Here is a 19,316-nt window from a genome sequence, read left to right on the forward strand (position 1 = left end):
ACTGAATGTTAATGATCGTCAATGTGTAGCGATGGTTTAGGATGAAATACCACCAAAACTACAGACACTGTCTCCCTCTCAGACCAGTAGTTTCTTCTACTTTCCTGTCTCTCTACTGTCTAAATAAAATGTCCTCCTTTGTTTTGAACAATGACCATCTATGCAGAGTTAGACACAGTTTTATCACATGTCTAACTGCTGTCTCTCCTGTCTGTCTGTCTGTCTGTCTCTCTCTCTCTCAGGGTGCAGCAGCTGACCGTTTCCTGGACAGCCTGTCAACGTTCATAAACGGTCTGGATACCAAGAACAACGTTAAGGTGCAACACACTTACCTACTGAACACACACACACACACCAACCCGATCTCCAGAGAACTAGTATACATTGCACGGATCCAGTGCACTTCATTCCGTGCATAGTCGCCTAGAAACCCAGAAATTCCGAGCATATGTACATCTCTCCCTTTGTGACAAAACCATTTCGGAGGCGCGCAGTCTCAAGGGAATTGTCGCCACGTAAGGGGCCACCGAGCGAGCTAAAGCGAGCGAGTTGCCGTCCCGAACGTTGCGACATTCCCTTGTGCCTACTCAGCGCCGTTTGAGTTATGTACCGATAGGCACAGAATCGTAAATTTTGTTGTGGGGACTGCTCTGCTTCCGGGTTTTTCCGGGTTGCGACTGGTTACGCCCACCATGGGACTCGCCGTACATATGCACGCAATTTCGGGGTTTCTAGGCGACTATCCACGGAATGAAGTGCACTGGATCCGTGCAATGTATACTAGTTCTCTGGAGATCAGGCTGCACACACACACACACACACACACACACACACACACACACACACACACACACACACACACACACACACACACACACACACCTGCTGAACACTTCATAGATGTGTTTACACACATACATTTTTAATAGCCAAAATACACCTCATATATTGCAGGAATATATTTCCAGGGTCCTAGAATATGTTTTTCGTTTTTTGGCCACATAAGTATTATTCAGTATGATCTAGTATGATCCAGTATGATTCAGCTTGGTTCTATATATCCCCGCTGTCGGCAGTGGTGTAACTCAGAATCGCGGGGCCTCCCCGCGGGAGTTTCACGTACATGCACGCGTGCGCAGCCGGGTCTAATTCGGTCTAATTCGGGTCTAATTCGGTTCTATTTGAACAATATAAATCAACTTTTTTCTTTTTTTTTGCTGTAAAAATATTTGTATCAGCGCAGGCGGGGCCCCCCCTGCTGGTGGCCCCCCCGCACCGCATCACTTGCTACCCCTCCGTTACGCCACTGGCTGTCGGGTGGAAACCTTGCGAGTCCAAAATCGTTCCTTTTTTATTATTATTTTGAAAAGAATAGTGAAAATAGCTGATCTATATAAGCTTGTAGATCGGCTATTTTCACTACTTTTATGCGACATTCTTGTACGGTGAATTAGGACGTTCATTTAAAAAAAAAAAAGCATACAAATGAATATGGAGATATGGAGTTTTCTGCCCGACATAAACACTTTGTCGTACTACAAATAGCAGAAAATAATTATAATATAATTCCCAAATAATGCCCAAATAATGCCCAAAAGAGTTAATGTGGTTGTACTTCCTGGTCTTGTAGATCTGGTTCAACAACAAGGGTTGGCACAGCATCGGCTCCTTCATCAACGTGATGAACAACGCCATCCTGAGAGCCAACCTGCCCCCTGGTGCCGACCCCAGGAAGTTCGGCATCAGTGCCTTCAACCACCCACTGAATCTGACCAAGGAGCAGCTGTCACAGGTCGCACTGTGAGTAGTCTGTCTGTCTGTCTGTCTGTCTGTCTGTCTGTCTGTCTGTCTGTCTGTCTGTCTGTCTGTCTGCCTGCCTGCCTGTATGCTTCCTCTCCTCTCCTCTCCTCTCCTCTCCTCTCCTCTCCTCTCCTCTCCTCTCCTCTCCTCTCCTCTCCTCTCCTCTCCTCGTGAATTGTTTTAACTCATTCAATCCGGGAAAGCATCTGTGTCACTTAATATTTCTTTGGCTATTAAAAAATAGCAGATCTACAAGCTCATAGAGCAGCACCGAGTGCCGTGCTATGAGCTTGTAGATCTGCTATTAAAAAAAATATATATATATATTTTACAAATGTTCGCTTTAAAATATATATATTCAAAGATTTGCACAAAGTGTCATGATCTTTCAAAAATAGCAGATCTACAAGCATGGTAGCAGTGCCGCACTATGAGCTTGTAGATCTGCTATTTTTGAATAGCCAAAGAAATCTAAAATGACAGCGATGCGATTGAATGGGTTAACTACATATTATCATGCTGTTTTCTTTTTCATCATGTTTGTCTGGTATGTTTGAATGTTTAAGAACCACAATGGCTTTTTCTTTTTTTCGTCAATAAAATACTCAAGTATCTCTCCTCAGTATGACCATGTCTCTCTCCTCTCTCCTCAGTATGACCATGTCTCTCTCCTCTCTCCTCAGTATGACCATGTCTCTCTCCTCTCTCCTCAGTATGACCATGTCTCTCTCCTCTCTCCTCAGTATGACCATGTCTCTCTCCTCTCTCCTCAGTATGACCATGTCTCTCTCCTCTCTCCTCAGTATGACCATGTCTCTCTCCTCTCTCCTCAGTATGACCATGTCTCTCTCCTCTCTCCTCAGTATGACCATGTCTCTCTCCTCTCTCCTCAGTATGACCATGTCTCTCTCCTCTCTCCTCTCCTCAGTATGACCATGTCTCTCTCCTCAGTATGACCATGTCTCTCTCCTCTCTCCTCAGTATGACCATGTCTCTCTCCTCTCTCCTCTCCTCAGTATGACCATGTCTCTCTCCTCAGTATGACCATGTCTCTCTCCTCTCTCCTCAGTATGACCATGTCTCTCTCCTCTCTCCTCAGTATGACCATGTCTCTCTCCTCTCTCCTCAGTATGACCATGTCTCTCTCCTCTCTCCTCTCCTCAGTATGACCATGTCTCTCTCCTCAGTATGACCATGTCTCTCTCCTCTCTCCTCAGTATGACCATGTCTCTCTCCTCTCTCCTCTCCTCAGTATGACCATGTCTCTCTCCTCAGTATGACCATGTCTCTCTCCTCTCTCCTCAGTATGACCATGTCTCTCTCCTCTCTCCTCAGTATGACCATGTCTCTCTCCTCTCTCCTCAGTATGACCACCTCGGTAGACGTCCTGGTCTCCATCTGTGTGATCTTCGCCATGTCCTTCGTCCCGGCCAGCTTCGTAGTCTTCCTCATCCAGGAGAGAGTGTCCAAGGCCAAACACATGCAGTTCATCAGCGGAGTTCAACCCCTGCTCTACTGGGTGGCCACCTTCATCTGGGACATGGTCAGTGTCTATATCTATGTATCACCTTCATCTGGGACATGGTCAGTGTCTATATCTATATATCACCTTCATCTGGGACATGGTCAGTGTCTATATCTATATATCACCTTCATCTGGGACATGGTCAGTGTCAAAATGTATTATCATTGAGTTTGAATGTCTGGATTGAACTGATTTCAGTTTAAAGCCACTAACAATACGTTATGCATGTTCTCTCCCAACAGAGAGATGTTAACTGTAACACCTGGTAACACCTGGGTTGGAAATATGATTAAACAGAATGCATGAAACACTCCAAATTAACAACAGTCTCAAGGTGCAGGGCTCAACAGTACGACGAGAACGGGAGCGAGGAAACAGCCAGTAGCACTTCTTCAATAAATGTCATTTCATTGATTTATCTGCTTCACCCAGAAAAGCAACGGACGTGCTTCGACCTGATCAGGTGGTGAGATCAATCTGGAGAGAGATTACCCTTCACACTGCCACTGGCACGTTCAAGACGTATTTTTCACTACAATTTATAATGTAGGCATTTAGCAGATGCTCTTAATCCAGAGCGATTTACAGTAAGCAAGGACAACACAAGACAATACATCAAATGCATAGAAATAGTCATCTAATAATAAACAAATACATAAGTAAACCAAGAATCTGATAATAAACTAATACATAAGTAAACCAAGAACCAATCATCAGCCGGTGCATTGAAACTATACACACGATAGGATGCCAGGTCAACAATGACCTGGCATCTGTCTACATAACATGCTATCTAAGTTACATTTTAGCCTTTACATAAGACTGCAAGGTCGTCAAGTCTAGGGCAAGTGCTACGGGCTGAGGTGGAGTAGACCTGATCAGGTCAAAACGTGTCTGGGTGATGCAAATAAATCAGTGAAATGACGTTTATTGAAGTGCTGCTGGCTGTTTCCTTGTTCTCCTGTGTGGGAAACCAAGCGTTTGGCATCTACCAAGCCATCCTTGGATACCTCACCTCTTATATCAACAACTCGCTCAACCTTAGATCAAACGCTTTGGCTGTGCCATGCTGTGCCATGCTGTGCCATGCTGTGCCCCTCAGCGTACAGCGAGGCTGGCAAAAGAAGCCTATTTCACTGTTGTCTGTGGGTTTGGAATGATCTCCAAACTCAGTGGTGCAAAGTAACTAAGCACATTTACTACATAGTCCTTATCTTCATGTGTTTATGTCTACAGTGTAACTACATCGTCCCAGCCTCCCTGGTCGTCATCATCTTCATGTGTTTCCAACAACAAGCCTACGTCTCTTCAACCAACCTGCCTGTCCTCGCTCTGCTGCTGCTGTTGTATGGGTGAGACACACACACACACACACACACACACACACACACACACAACCTGCCTGTCCTCGCTCTGCTGCTGCTGTTGTATGGGTGAGACACACACACACACACACACACACACACACACACACACACACAACCTGCCTGTCCTCGCTCTGCTGCTGCTGTTGTATGGGTGAGACACAACAAAACACAACACAATAATAATAAACTATGTATATACTGTAGCACCTTTCATGACATAAATGTAGCTCAAAGTGCTTTACAGAGCAAAAAAATATAAAACAAAAATAAATAAAGCAGAAGTGCTTTACAGAAAATAAACTAGAAAAAGTGCTCCTCGGAGCACAGGTCTCCGCCAGGTTAGGTAGGTTATTATGGCCTCCTGGTGGCGCTATAATAGGCCAATGTGAAAAGGGTGCCATTTCTTCTTGGGCCTTTCACGGCAATCAGACACTGCATTCATGATTTGAGGCATTTTGTTCCAAAAATGTGTTTTGCTAAATTAGACCTGTTGGTGGCGCTATAACAGGCCAATGTGAAAAGGGTGGCATTTCTTCCTCGGCCTAGTGGGAATTTGCGTGTGAAATTGCACGGAAAGCGGAAGCTGCGTTCATGATTTGAGGCATTTTGTTGAAAACGAACCAATCCTGCAAACTTTGGAAGCCAACCTTAGCCAATGAGGATGAAATATGGACAATCGGACAGATCCGTGTTGATCACATGACTATAGAGATACTGTGTACCGATTTGCATGACATTTGGATAAAATATGTAGGAGTAAAAGGGTTTTGCACAAATCGGCCTCCTGGTGGCGCTATAACAGGCCCATGTGAAAAATTTGGGGCAGAGGTTCTGAATTGGCATCCAGGGAGTGTGTGTGCACAGTTTCGGAGCGACCGGGCCAACGGTGCCTGAGATTAGCTGTTCACAGACAGATGGACGGACGGACACACAAACGGACGGACACACAAACGGACGGACGGACGGACAGGGGGTAAAACATACTCTCTCGCCATGCCTTTCGGCCTGGCGGAGACAACAATAATTTAACAATAAAGCAAAAAGAAGCATTGAAATAATGGCATTGAAATAATGGCCAAAACAAAAAGGCAGCAAAACAAGCAAGACAGTGAAGACATGAATAACAACACAGCGATTTAGAAAAAATCAAGTGAATTGAAGAAAGACAACAGACAGACAGACAGACAGACAGACAGACAGACAGACAGACAGACAGACAGACAGACAGACAGACAGACAGACAGACAGACAGACAGACAGACAACATTCATCAAAAGATATCAGATCTACCAGCTCACAAGGTTGTAGCTTTTTGGTGGAGAGATTTGGTGTAGAGGGAGCAAATGCGCAATGACCAACTACAGACAGTGGGGGGCGCCGGTCAGCCATGTATATGGGGTTTAACCCATTCAATCCGGGAAGGCATCTGTGTCATTTTAGATGTCTGTTTAACCCGTCTATGTCTGTGGTTGTCTCCTCTAGCTGGTCCATCACTCCTCTCATGTACCCGGCCTCCTTCTTCTTCGACGTCCCCTCCACCGCCTACGTGGTTCTGACAAGCGTCAACATCCTCATCGGGATCAATGGAAGCATCTCCACCTTCGTCCTGGAACTGTTTGGGAGCAATGTAAGTCCTCCCCTCCTCTCCTCTCCTCTCCTCTCCTCTCCTCTCCTCTCCTCTCCTCTCCTCTCCTCTCCTCTCATCCAGTGTTGATTTTGACATCAAATTTTGATGTAGTTTTAGTCATAGTCTTTTGAATAAAATTCCATTTAGTTTTAGTCATATTTTAGTCATCTGAAATGTTTTAGTTTTTGTCTAGTTTCAGTCGACTAAATATCATAAGATTTTAGTCGACTAAATCTACAGTTCATTTAGTCGAATAATTTTTTTTTTAGCGGTGCCTTGATGGCGTCGTAATGGCTGATTTTGCACTTGGTTGCATGCTGAAAATAGCCGATCTACAAGCTCACAACGCGTCACAACGCGTCGCAGCGCGACACAAATCAACACTCTTTTCCTCTCCTCTGTTATTCCATCCATCTTTGACTCTCTCCCCTGTCCTGATATGAGTGTACATTTTCCTAAGTGAAGAGTGAAGGTATATTAATGTTGTTCTTGGTTGCCGTGGTTTCCAGGAGATCGGAGGAATCAACGACATCTTGAAGAACGTCTTCCTGATCTTCCCTCACTTCTGTCTGGGTAGAGGACTGATCGACATGGTGAAGAACCAGGCCATGGCCGACGCTCTGGAGCGCTTTGGTGAGAAACTTGAAACGTTACTTTCAGATGAATATAATCATCATGTACCCTGTCTTACTACTTCACTAGAGTGAGTGATGCCCATGGGTACAACACCAGAGGGAGCTCATCTGACTTCGTTCCCCCCAAAAATTCGGCTCAAACATGGGGTAAAAATGCATTCTACTATGCTGCCACCAAAAACGTGGAATGCCCTACCAAAACCCATTAAGACCGGGAACGCATCTGTGTGTCATTCTTTGATTTCTTTGGCTATTCAAAAAATAGCAGATCTACAAGCTCATCGCACGGCACCGAGTGCCACGCGATGAGCTTGTAGATCTGCAAAAAATAAATCGTGAAAATGTGTAAACATTTGTGAAATATGTTGTTCCAGGGACCCCCCACCAGGGACCCCCCAGAAGCAAAGATTTGAGTTACAAATGTTCGCGTGAAAATATATTCAAAGATTTGCACAAATTGTCACGATTTTCCTAAAAATAGCAGATCCACAAGCTCATAGCGCGGCACTCAGTGCCGCGCTATGAGCTTGTAGATCTGCCATTTTGGAATAGCCAAAGAAATGTAAAAATGACAGTCAGATGCTTTCCCGATCTAAATGGGTTAAAGACCTCGACTCCCTAGTCCCTACCCAAACTCAAAACTAAACTACAAGAATGGCTGACCTGAAACTACAATTGGGCTTTAGTTGAACTACTTGGAACACCTTTTGTCTCCATACTTTTTATTTGAAAAGTATCAGTTTTGGACATACAAGTTGTCCACCTGACAGTGAGGATATGGTATTATTACAGTATATGTATACAGTGAGGATATGTGATGTCTAACCCTCACATGGTGTGTGTGTGTGTGTTCTAGGTGAGAACCGGCTGCGTTCCCCTCTGGAGTGGGACATGGTGGGGAAGAACCTGTTTGCCATGGCTGTGGAGGGAGCGCTGTTCTTCATCATCACCATCCTCATACAGTACCGCTTCTGTATCAAACCCAGGTGTGTACGCACTACGCACGCACGCACGCACACACACACACACACACACACACACACACACACGCACACATGCACCCCCACTCACTCACTCACTCAAATGGATGCACACACACACACACACACACATACATACATACATACACGTACAGTACGGCACATGCCCATGGATTCAAGTTCTCAGTCGCCACGGCCCACGACTGATTTTAGTCATTTGGATTCCATTGAGTCTTTGGCTGGTAACTTTAATGCCTGATTTGTACGGTGTTGCACACAGAAAATAGCTGATCTACAAGCTCACAACACGTCGTAGAAGTTTCTAGACAAGCGCAACTAAGCATAAAATCAGCCTTTATATTGCTACTCTGCACCGTGTGGCACTCAGTTTACACACATCTTTTGTCAAAAGAAATGTCAATCAATCACTGTGTCTGTTGGCCTGTCAATAACCTGTCTGTCTGTCTGTCTGTCTGTCTGTCTGTCTGTAGGCCTGTCAGCAAACTGATCAAACTGACACCGCTGGGTGAGGAGGACGAGGACGTAGCGAGAGAGAGACAGAGGATCGTCCACGGCCTGGGACACGGAGACATCCTGGAGCTGAGACAGCTCACTAAGGTACACACACACACACACACACACACACACACACACACACACACACACACACACACACACACACACACACACACACACACACACACACACACACACACACACACACACACACACACACACACACACACACACACACACACACACACACACACACATATTTCCTGGAGCTTAGACAGCTCACTATAAGGTACACACATACATATACACATTCTTCATAGGACAGCAATATACATATACTTATGTGTACAATAGCCTATATATTAAGGTGGTTTAATGTATATGTGTACAGTAGCCTATAGAGTACAGAAGTCCTGACGTCACTCGTTCATCCCCTGGTTCGTAAAGTCATTTCTCTATGGTGAATAACATTGGGTCATCTTAGAATCGTCTCATATAAGAATTGTGGTCCAAAAATAAACAAACTGTCTTGGCGATATTGTCAGGGAGGAGGTTCTGTATCGTTTATGATAGTCAGTCACTTATATTTGATACAGTCTGTTTCTGGCGAAAATGTAACTAATTCGGCGGAAGTAACATTAGCGTTTTCTCACCGTCAGTTGATGCTTCATATCCATAAGAGTCAAACCGCCGGGATCATTTGTTTATTTTTGGAACACAGTTCTTATTTGACGTGATATTAAACACGTCTATGGGGATTCAGAACGGGGGGGGAAACCGCGACCCAGGTAGGATGTGTAAATTACGTCAGACTTCGGTGCTCTATATATATATATATATATTAAGGTGGTTTCATGTGTATGTGTACAGTAGACTATATATATTAAGGTGGTTTCATGTGTATGTGTACAGTAGCCTATATATATTAAGGTGGTTTCATGTGTGTCCAGGTTTATAAAAGGAATCAGAAGCCAGCGGTAGACAGGCTGTGTGTGGGAATCCCTCCTGGAGAGGTAAGACTGACACCAAACACCATGTGTTAATATCTGTCTATATGACTGTCTGTGTATGAAGACATTATTTATAATATCTGTCTATATGACTGTCAGTGTATGAAGACATTATTTATAATCCTCTCCTCTCCTCTCCTCTCCTCTCCTCTCCTCTCCTCTCCTCTCCTCTCCTCTCCTCTCCTCTCCTCAGTGTTTTGGTCTGTTAGGGGTTAACGGTGCAGGGAAAACCACTACGTTTAAAATGTTGACAGGAGACACCATCGTCACCAGTGGAGAAGCTTTCCTGGCCAAAAAGAGGTAACAACAACAATAACAATGAATCATTTGATTTGATACAGTATAGTGAATATAAAATGATACACATAACAAGGCAACCTGAGGTGGGCAGCACCATCTTCTGGTGGAGAGTTATGCACTGATTCACATGCATTACTGTGTAGAGACAGACAGAGACAGAGACAGACAGACACAGACAGACAGACTATACCACACAGACATAGTACTTTCACATTTGATTTCCTCATGACTCAACTATAATCAGTGGTGTAAAGTAACTAAGTACATTTACTCAAGTGCTGTACTTAAGTACAGCACTTGAGTAAATGTACTTAGTTACAATGAGTGGAGTAGAAGTAAAAGTACTTTTGAGGATTTTTTTACTTTACTGGAGTATTTCCGATTTTCAGTACTTTTACTTCTACTCCACTACATCTCAGAGGCAAATATTGTACTTTTACTCCACTACAATTATATGAAAACTTTAGTTACTAGTTACTTTGTAGATTTTGATTATTATTAAAACACATATATTAACCACTTTAGCCCTATATACATTTCGGCCATTTGAAAATAGCAGATCTACAAGCTCACAAAGCTTGTAGAGTGAGCTTGTGAGCTTGTACTAAGTACTGTATATGTGTAGTAGAGGCCTTATACTAGCAACATGTTCAACACGTCCTGTATGTGTTTACAGCATTCTGAGGGAGATAGACATAGTGCATCAGAACATGGGATACTGTCCTCAGTTCGATGCCATCAACGACCTGCTGACGGGAAGAGAACATCTGGAGTTCTACGCCATCCTGAGAGGAGTTCCAGAGGACCAAGTCTGTGACGTGAGTGGACTGCTTCAAGATCTGTATATATATCGTTGCTGTCAGGGCTAAATAACAACTACATGGGAGACATTGGCTCTTTTTTTAAATGTTCTGATAAGTAACAGTTCAGAGGTGTGTTCAGGTGGCAGAATGGGGCATCCGTAAACTGGGTCTGATTAAGTATGTGGACAAGATGGCTGGAAGCTACAGCGGAGGAAACATGAGGAAACTGTCTACTGCCATGGCTCTGATTGGAGGACCGCCTGTGGTGTTCCTGGTACGTACACACACACACACACACACACACACACACAGACACAGACACAGACACAGACACGGTAACACCATAGAGGTATAATATAACTAGAGGGCGGATTGCCCCGCCCCCAGCTATCATTTCAATGAATGTGCTCAGTGGCGTTTTGAAGCACCCGGAAACCTGCCGGAAGTAGAATTATTGGTTCGATTTTGACCCCCCGTAGAGTTATGAGCATGCGCACTAGTGTCCTTTTTGCGTTCTACGGCAGCCCGTGTGTCAAGGATTGAACGCGAGATATTTATTAAATACACTCGAGATGCCTATGTATATGTAAATGCATATGTATGTATGTATAATATGTTTACATATTTGTATATGTATAAATATAAATATCTCTCAGTATGTTTTGCGCGTGCATGTATTTCTCCCCGCCTGCAGTTCCAGCTTTGGCCACTGGGGTGGCAGCTTCAATGTTTCTCAGCAACTCTGGGGGCTTGGGTAACACAGACACAGACACAGAAACAGTCAGTAGGCATATGCAATTCCAGTTGGTACCACAAGGTGGTGCACTGCTTCCTTTTGTTTAGCTGTTCTTCTCAGTGTGTACAATATATCTGAGGTCACTTATATATATATACACACTGAGAAGAACAGCGAAACAAGAGGAAGCCGTGCACCACCTTGTGGTACCAACTGGCATCGCATGTGCCTACTGGCTGTTACAACACGCACACGCAGCGTGAGCAGTTGATCTCTGCCGGTTTACTGCTAATCCCAGAGAAAATAAAGAAAAAGTAAAGTAAGAGAGTGGAATAGTACCAGAAACTTTTAACAAGCCGACCTCACTGAGGAATTAGAACAAGCTGTCATCTGACTGATGCTGAGCAAGCCTCGAGCAATGGAGGAGGTGCAACAGTCTGTTTACTGAGGAGAGGAGAGGGACACACTGCTGCCTTTATGAAGGAGAGAGGCAGAGCAGAATCCTTTAAGACCGCGGAACGCGTCTGTGTCATTTTAACTGATTCACTGCCAATCACGTAGATCTACGCGAACCGATTTAAAGCCGCCACGTGCCAATCGCGTAGATCTACGTGAAGTGAAAAAAAAAAAGCCAAAGACCAAGGAGATATGATTAGTTGAAGATCTAGACTCCTATCCACTTCCTTGTTAACTTAAAACTTAAAAAGTCTATATTTCGGCTCCTGAGTACTTTTTTTTTTCCAATGAAAAACTCTGGCACTGGCTAAAAAAATATGAAAATACCTCCGGCAGTTAAGATTTATTTGGGCTATCAAAAAATACCAGATCTACAAGCTCGTAGTGCGGCACCGAGTGCCGCACTACGAGCTTGTAGGTCTGCTATTTTTTTTTAATCGTGAAAATGTGTGTAAATCTTTGAATATATATATTATTAATCTTTGAATATATATATATATATTATATATATATATATTTTTGAAAGCGAACATTTTTAACTCCAATCTTTGCTTCTGGTGGGGGGGGGGGGTCCCTGGAACAAAATATTTCGAGATGGGGTCCGCGGCCAAATACATATCATTCTGGGGGTCCTTGACGTGAAAAAGTTGGAGCACCACTGATATAGCTGATATGTTTAGATACGTATTTGGGCCGCGGACCCCCATCTCAAAATATTTTGTTCCAGGGACCCCCCAGAAGCAAAGATTTGAGTTACAAATGTTCGCTTAAAAGTATATATTTTATATTCAAGATTTGCAAAAATGCTACAAGCTCACAGCGTGGCACTCGATGTGCTTCCTGTTGACCCCGTGACCTTCTCTGTGTGCTTCCTGTTGTGTGACCCTGTGTTCTAACTAACTAACCTCTTGTCCGGCTGTGTTTTCTGTGACAGGACGAGCCCACCACCGGCATGGACCCCAAGGCCCGCCGGGCGCTGTGGAACTGCATCCACAGCGTCATCAAGGAGGGACGGTCCGTGGTGCTCACCTCACACAGGTAAACACTCACCTTCTGCTCACACATCAATCACTTAAAGGGATATTTCACTTTCAAAAAAACTTTGGGTCATTTTATCTTCTACCCAGGCTTTTGTGAGCCCTCCAGACCGTTTTTAAGTTGCTTGATTCATTATTTAGATATTTGATATTCATTTTATCAGACACGCCCCCTTCCTTTACAAACCCATTATAACTTCAAACTCCATTTTTAACATGTTAGATTCATCAAAAACACCCGTCCTTGGTTCTGGTGACTCACCCTGCCCTCCTAATACGCGAGGGGGCCGTGTTTTTTCGATTACTTTTTTCATTTATTTTTAATATATTTTTTTATTTAAAAAAATTAATACGATAACAAAATTATTTTTTAAAGTGAAATATCCCTTTAAAGGCTGTGTACTTGTTTGTACATCAAATAATAGTGTACATAGCCAAGCTCACAACGCGTTGCATCCACGACGCGTTGTGAGCTTGCAGCTCTGCTATTTGTGTTTAATGGTGTGTTGTGAGCTTGCAGCTCTGCTATACAGTGTGTTTAACAGTGTGTGTTGTGTGTTTTAGCATGGAGGAGTGTGAGGCGTTGTGTACGCGCATGGCCATCATGGTGAACGGAAGGTTCAGATGTCTGGGGAGTGTTCAACACCTGAAGAACAGGTAACTGTCTTTTCCTCTCATCACCTCCTTCTCCTCTCATCCTCTCCTCTCCAACCTTTCTCCAAACACCTCTTCTCCCATCTCATCTCCTCCTCTCCTCTCCTCTTCGGCCTTTAACCATATCCCTATTCCCCGGTATATAGGTTTGGTGACGGCTACACCATCATCCTTCGGGTTGCCGGTCCAGATCCAGACCTGGTCCCGGTGATGAAGTTCATAGAGAGCGAGCTCCCGGGCAGCACGCTGAAGGAGAGACACAGGAACATGCTGCAGTACCAGCTTCCCTCCTCGCTCACCTCGCTGGCACACATCTTCTCCATCCTGGCCCACAACAAAGACCACCTCAGCATAGAGGACTACTCCGTCACCCAGACCACTCTGGACCAGGTAACCTGTTCTGCCTCTACCTGCCAGCTTTACCCTGCTACTTGGCTAACGGTAGCTTTACCCTGCAACCTGGCTAAAGGTAGCTTTACCCTGCTACCTGGCTAAAGGTAGCTTTACCCTGCTACCTGGCTAATGGTAGCTTTACCCTGCTACCTGGCTAAAGGTAGCTTTACCCTGCTACCTGGCTAAAGGTAGCTTTACCCAGCTACCTGGCTAAAGGTAGCTTTACCCAGCTACCTGGCTAACGGTAGCTTTACCCTGCTACCTGACTAAAGGTAGCTTTAGCCAGCTACCTGGCTAAAGGTAGCTTTACCCTGCTACCTGGCTAACGGTAGCTTTACCCAGCTACCTGGCTAACGGTAGCTTTACCCTGCTACCTGGCTAAAGGTAGCTTTACCCAGCTACCTGGCTAAAGGTAGCTTTACCCTGCTACCTGGTTAAAGGTTGACTAGGGGGGTATGAGTTACGATTTTGTCCCTATCGCAAAAAAAACTGTTGAAACGATGGAGGCGCGCCATCAGACCAATGGTGGAATAAGAAGCCGTCTGACTAACGTCATGGCACCATTAACCTGCTAGCGTTACCCCTCTAGCTTCACCTGCATGCTAGCTTTCAGTTGCTGCTGTCACAAAACTGATGTGTTGTGTATAAATGTATATATATATATATTTGTAATATAAGATTCCACACATAACACTTTGACACTAAATCGTGTGTTTTTCTGTTCTCAGGTGTTTGTCAACTTTGCCAAGGACCAGAGTGACGACTATCACTCTAAAGACTCGGTCAAACGTAGAGAAGGTACCAGAGAAGTCCCGCCGCTGACCTCTAGCCCCATGACCTCCGTCGCCATGAGCTCCACCCCTCACACCTCCACCTCAGCAGCAGCAGCAGCAGTTCCTCTGACCTCCACCCCGAAGGTGGCCACCAGCCTGCAAAACAAACGCACCCTAAACGAGAGCATGGTGTGAACCCCCACATCCAACTACCTAAACTAAACGACAAAAAACTAAACTGGGACTTGAACCTTACAGCCTGGTGGAGTGGAGTGTTCGTTCGTTCCCTCCATGGTTTGTCCTTCCAGTAGTATTTTTTAATACTTTGTTGTTAATTCTTCCCTTTGTGTCGCTCGGACCGGGAAGCCGCGATGCCAAGTCAATGCAAACCCATTGTGACTCCAAAGTCCGGAGGGGTGTGTGTGTGTGTGTGGTCGCTAGCTCGCTAGCTAAGCCACCGAGGCAGAGAGAGAGAGATAGTTAAACTTGAATAACCGCCGTGATTCTGCTCCAAAGCGCCACCCAGTGGTGGGTGGTGGTGGTGGGGCTGTGATGATGTGTCGTATTATGATGATATCAGGGTTTAAACGCCTGTTATTATAGAGTAACCGAAGTCCTGACGTCACTGCCTCTACCCCTGGGTCACAGAGGTACTTTTTCTATTGGAATTCCCATAGAGAAATCTTAGATCGCGTCATAATAAGAACTGTGTTCCAGAAATAAAACGAATCAGCCCGATGGCGATATGGTCTGTTATGTGATATGGTCTGTTATGTGATATGGTCTGTTATGTGACTGTGTGTCGTTTATGATATTGAGTTATATTTGATCACGTCTGTGTTTGGAGAGTTTATTTTCTATTTTCTTACACTTCGGATAAATTAGTACTTTCTCACCGTCAGTTGATGACGTAAAATCGCCGGGCCGATTTGTTTTATTTTTGGAACACAGTTAAAAAAAGTGGTACCACAAAAATAGGTGTTACCACAGGACTACCAGGTGGTGTACCACCCCAGGCACTATCAAGGTACCACGACTGTACATGACGGATCTAAGATTTCCCTATGGTATTTCCAATAGAAGAAATAACTCAGTGATGCAGGAGGGATATAACGGCCTCTAGTGGTGTCAGACTTAAAGTGCTCTATTATTGTTGTTTCGTGTCCAAGACTAGAACTTATGATGAAGAATCAAAAATCATTTCAAACGGCCAAGGGCTAAACTGCAAAAAAAGAAATCAGATTTTTTTAAAACATTTGATTTTGTTTTTATTGTTGTTTTTATTTATATCTGTAGAAGATATCATGTTAATTGTGTTTAGTGTCGAGTCCTTTGGAGGGCATTATTATTAACCCCGCGCTGGGAAAGGTTTGAATGAATGAAAGGACTCTGTTTAACTTAAAACACTCCAATCAAAGTGTGCTCCAAGTATGCAAAAAGTACTTTAACTGTAACCACACAACAGAGGAAGATATTAATTATTTTATAGCTTTTTATAAGAAAATGCGTAGTGGGGGAAAAAAGATTTGTTTGTGAGTTTTTTTTTTAAACTTCCCACTTTCATCCATTCTGCCACGAATACCTCAAAGAAGCAGGAAACCAGAGGGTCTGTCAGACAGGTCCGTCACACTTCAGTATTGTCATCATCGCCATAAACCACTAGAGAGACCAGACCAGTACAGAGACCAGACCAGTACAGAGACCAGACCAGTACAGAGACCAGACCAGTACAGAGTAGGGATGGGACCATTTTTCGAAATTGCGATGTACGATATTATCGCGATAATCCAAATGTGCTTAAAACTCTTAAAATGACACTTTTGTTAAACCACTTTTGAACCCCAGCATCCATAATCTGGGGTGGAACATTTGCCAAAAATAGCAGATCTACAAGCTCACCATGCGTCGTGTTGTGAGCTTGCAGATCTGCTATTTTTGGCAAAGAGATTTAGAGAGTGAAAAAAAGACTGTATCAAGTGCGTTCTTCACAGGTGCGTTTTACCAATTCTAGAGGGTTTTTAAAGTCGCACCGGATTTGCAGCTCGGCAAAGGTGAATTGATCCCAGTGTATGATGGAGGACAATTTCACCATAAATTAAAATCTCTGCGATACGATTATTGTGGGCGTTCTTTATCACGATAACGATTATCGTCCCATCCCTAGTACAGAGACTCTCACAGAGAGTAGAGACCAGACCAGAGACGGTCTCTGTCAGAGAGTTGATCAAAATGTTTTAAAAAGAAAAGTCGAAAATCACCTGAATGTGAATAAATGCTGTAAATTGGACTCTTATCTATGCTGATTGTGTTCAAAACATTTCAGTCAGTTGTTGACGTGCCGTTTTCCACAGAGAACCAAAGTGCCATTAAGAGCTTCATTAAAGCTGCTGATGGTCAAAGCTGTCCTGAACATCGAAAAGAAAACAATTATTGTTTGTTCCACATTCCAAGCACTTTATTTTGTGTTTAATCTGGAATAGTTTTTATTTTGCACTGGAATCTCCAACAGATTGTTTGCGATTGTACCTTTTTCTTTGTCTTTTTTTTTCTTCCTGATGATCGATCTTAAAAGATAGAAGATATAGTTGTTTTATTTAATAGCCGTTTTACATTGTGATGTCTGGAGGGACTGTTGGGAAAGCTGTTACTGGTCCAGTTCAGCACACAATAAAACTGAACAAATCAAAGAGACCAAAGACTCCTGAGTTTTAATTGTTTGCGTTGCTTACTGTAAATCGCTCTGGATTAAGAGTGTCTGCTAAATGCCTACATTGTAACTTGTAATTGTAATCCTCTGTAAAAGCAGACCTGCTGCAGAATTCAAACCATTTGCCTGCCACCCTTTCAAATGTAACACAATCTTAAAGGGATATTTCACTTTCAAAAAAACTTTGGGTCATTTTATCGTCTACTCAGGCTTTTGTCAGCCCCCCAGACCGTTTTTAAGTTGCTTGATTCAGTATTAAGATATTTGATATACATTTTATCAGACACGCCCCGTTCCTATACAAACCCATTATAACTTCAAACTCTATTTTTAACATGTTAGATTCATCAAAAACACCTGTCCTTGGCTCTGGTGACTCACCCTGCCCTCCTAATACGTGAGGGGGCCGTGTTCTTTCGATAACTTTTTTTAACATTTCTTTTAAATATTTTTGGGGGAAAATAAAAAAAAATTAATTAAACAAATGAAAAAAGTTATCGAAAAAACACGGCCCCTCGCGTATTAGGAGGGCAGTGTAAGTCACCAGAGCCAAGGACGGGTGTTTTTGATGAATCTAACATGTTAACATTTTTGTTTGAAGTTATAATGGGTTTGTATAGGAAGGGGGCGTGTCTGATAAAATGAATATCAAATATCTAAATAGTGAATCAAGCAACTTAAAAACTGTCTGGGGGGCTGACAAAAGCCTGAGTAGATGATAAAATGACCCAAAGTTTTTTTGAAAGTGAAATATCCCTTTAACTATTAACTGAAGGAACCGCTGTCATTCTGCCTGTCTGATCCGCATTTTTCTCCTCAGTGGGTTGAACAATTTGATCTGAACCTCCACACGGGCATGGACCATTAGCATATGAAGACAGTGACGTGACCCTCTTTTCACTTTCCCCAGATTTGAGCTGATTATTACCGTCTTTTGTCAACTCTGTCATATACTATAGCAGCAGCGTTTCGGAGTTTCTGCGTAGTTATACGTTCAGCCTGGGCTATAGGATCTGTAACGTGTCGGAGTTACTGCACTGCACACGTGTGTTCACACGCGTGTTCACGTGCAATGTAAACAAACGTAAACATGGACTTCTCGTGGTTGTTGTGTTAACGATTCAACACTGGGGGGCGTAAATGACCGGGGTTGTCACGACAAATACACCACATACCAACAGGATGAAATCAGCAGTGCTCCTCTCCAAAAGTTAAACTATGCACACACAGTGCATATTAACACAAAAGCCTGCATATAGTTCCACGGGCATGGACTAGCTTTTATTATATGTTCCGATCTCACAACACTTTGCGTTGTGAGATGATGTAGACCTTTTAGATCGATTATTTTCACACAATGAGTATGCGTCCTACAATGGGAGTGTTAAGTGAGTAAACTACACCAGGGTGCTTCAAAAGTGAGCTCTTTAATGACATTAATTGTTTCAGTTTTTTTCCATGGAGATCATCATTATTAAAGTGTAAACATTCATGTTGTCATCCTTCACATTGATAGGAATCATTATTTAAGTACAAAATTACATTCAGATTAAAAATACAAAATCACACAACATAACATTGTCGTGTGTGTGTGTGTGTGTGTGTGTGTGTGTGTGTGTGTGTGTGTGTGTGTGTGTGTGTGTGTGTGTGTGTGTGTGTGTGTGTGTGTGTGTGCGTGCGTGCGTGCGTGCGTGCGTGCATAACTTCAGCAGTCACTTTAGAGTTCTTTGGCTATGTAAAAATAGCAGATCTACAAGTAGATCTGCTATTTTTTTTAAATCTTAAGTGTGTGTGTCTGTGTGCATACGTTTGCGTTGTGCTGATTGTAAATTGGATCAGAGTAGCGGTTGTCCAGTATCAACAGGATCCCCCAACCAAAGACAATTGGATGGACATAATAAGGGAAATATACACTAAGGAAAAACTGACTTTCATACTCAGACTACAAGAGGACAAATTACACAAATACTGGGGGAAATGGTCTTCTCCCTTTCAGC

At 43.5% G+C, this 19,316-nt stretch overlaps 1 protein-coding gene across 2 annotated transcripts in view; it reads left to right on the forward strand.

Moving 5' to 3' along the window:
- The window catches only part of LOC308076476 (phospholipid-transporting ATPase ABCA1-like), a 78,209-nt gene extending 60,907 nt beyond the window's left edge, over window positions 1–17,302 (forward strand). For both annotated transcript variants that reach the window (XM_080416781.1, XM_080416782.1), the window contains 16 exons: window positions 243–317; window positions 1,631–1,800; window positions 3,166–3,343; window positions 4,562–4,677; window positions 6,175–6,319; window positions 6,829–6,952; window positions 7,811–7,940; window positions 8,426–8,552; window positions 9,401–9,463; window positions 9,654–9,760; window positions 10,437–10,578; window positions 10,703–10,837; window positions 12,690–12,793; window positions 13,357–13,449; window positions 13,593–13,836; window positions 14,568–17,302. In XM_080416781.1, coding sequence (XP_080272907.1) covers window positions 243–317; window positions 1,631–1,800; window positions 3,166–3,343; window positions 4,562–4,677; window positions 6,175–6,319; window positions 6,829–6,952; window positions 7,811–7,940; window positions 8,426–8,552; window positions 9,401–9,463; window positions 9,654–9,760; window positions 10,437–10,578; window positions 10,703–10,837; window positions 12,690–12,793; window positions 13,357–13,449; window positions 13,593–13,836; window positions 14,568–14,807 — 2,193 coding nt within the window. In that variant the 3' untranslated portion in view covers window positions 14,808–17,302. The remainder of the gene's footprint in view (window positions 1–242; window positions 318–1,630; window positions 1,801–3,165; window positions 3,344–4,561; window positions 4,678–6,174; window positions 6,320–6,828; window positions 6,953–7,810; window positions 7,941–8,425; window positions 8,553–9,400; window positions 9,464–9,653; window positions 9,761–10,436; window positions 10,579–10,702; window positions 10,838–12,689; window positions 12,794–13,356; window positions 13,450–13,592; window positions 13,837–14,567) is intronic.
- Window positions 17,303–19,316: the final 2,014 nt, after the last annotated feature.

Source organism: Gymnoscopelus braueri (assembly GCF_963280865.1).
Source record: "Gymnoscopelus braueri genome assembly, chromosome: 20".
Lineage (NCBI taxonomy): Eukaryota > Metazoa > Chordata > Actinopteri > Myctophiformes > Myctophidae > Gymnoscopelus > Gymnoscopelus braueri.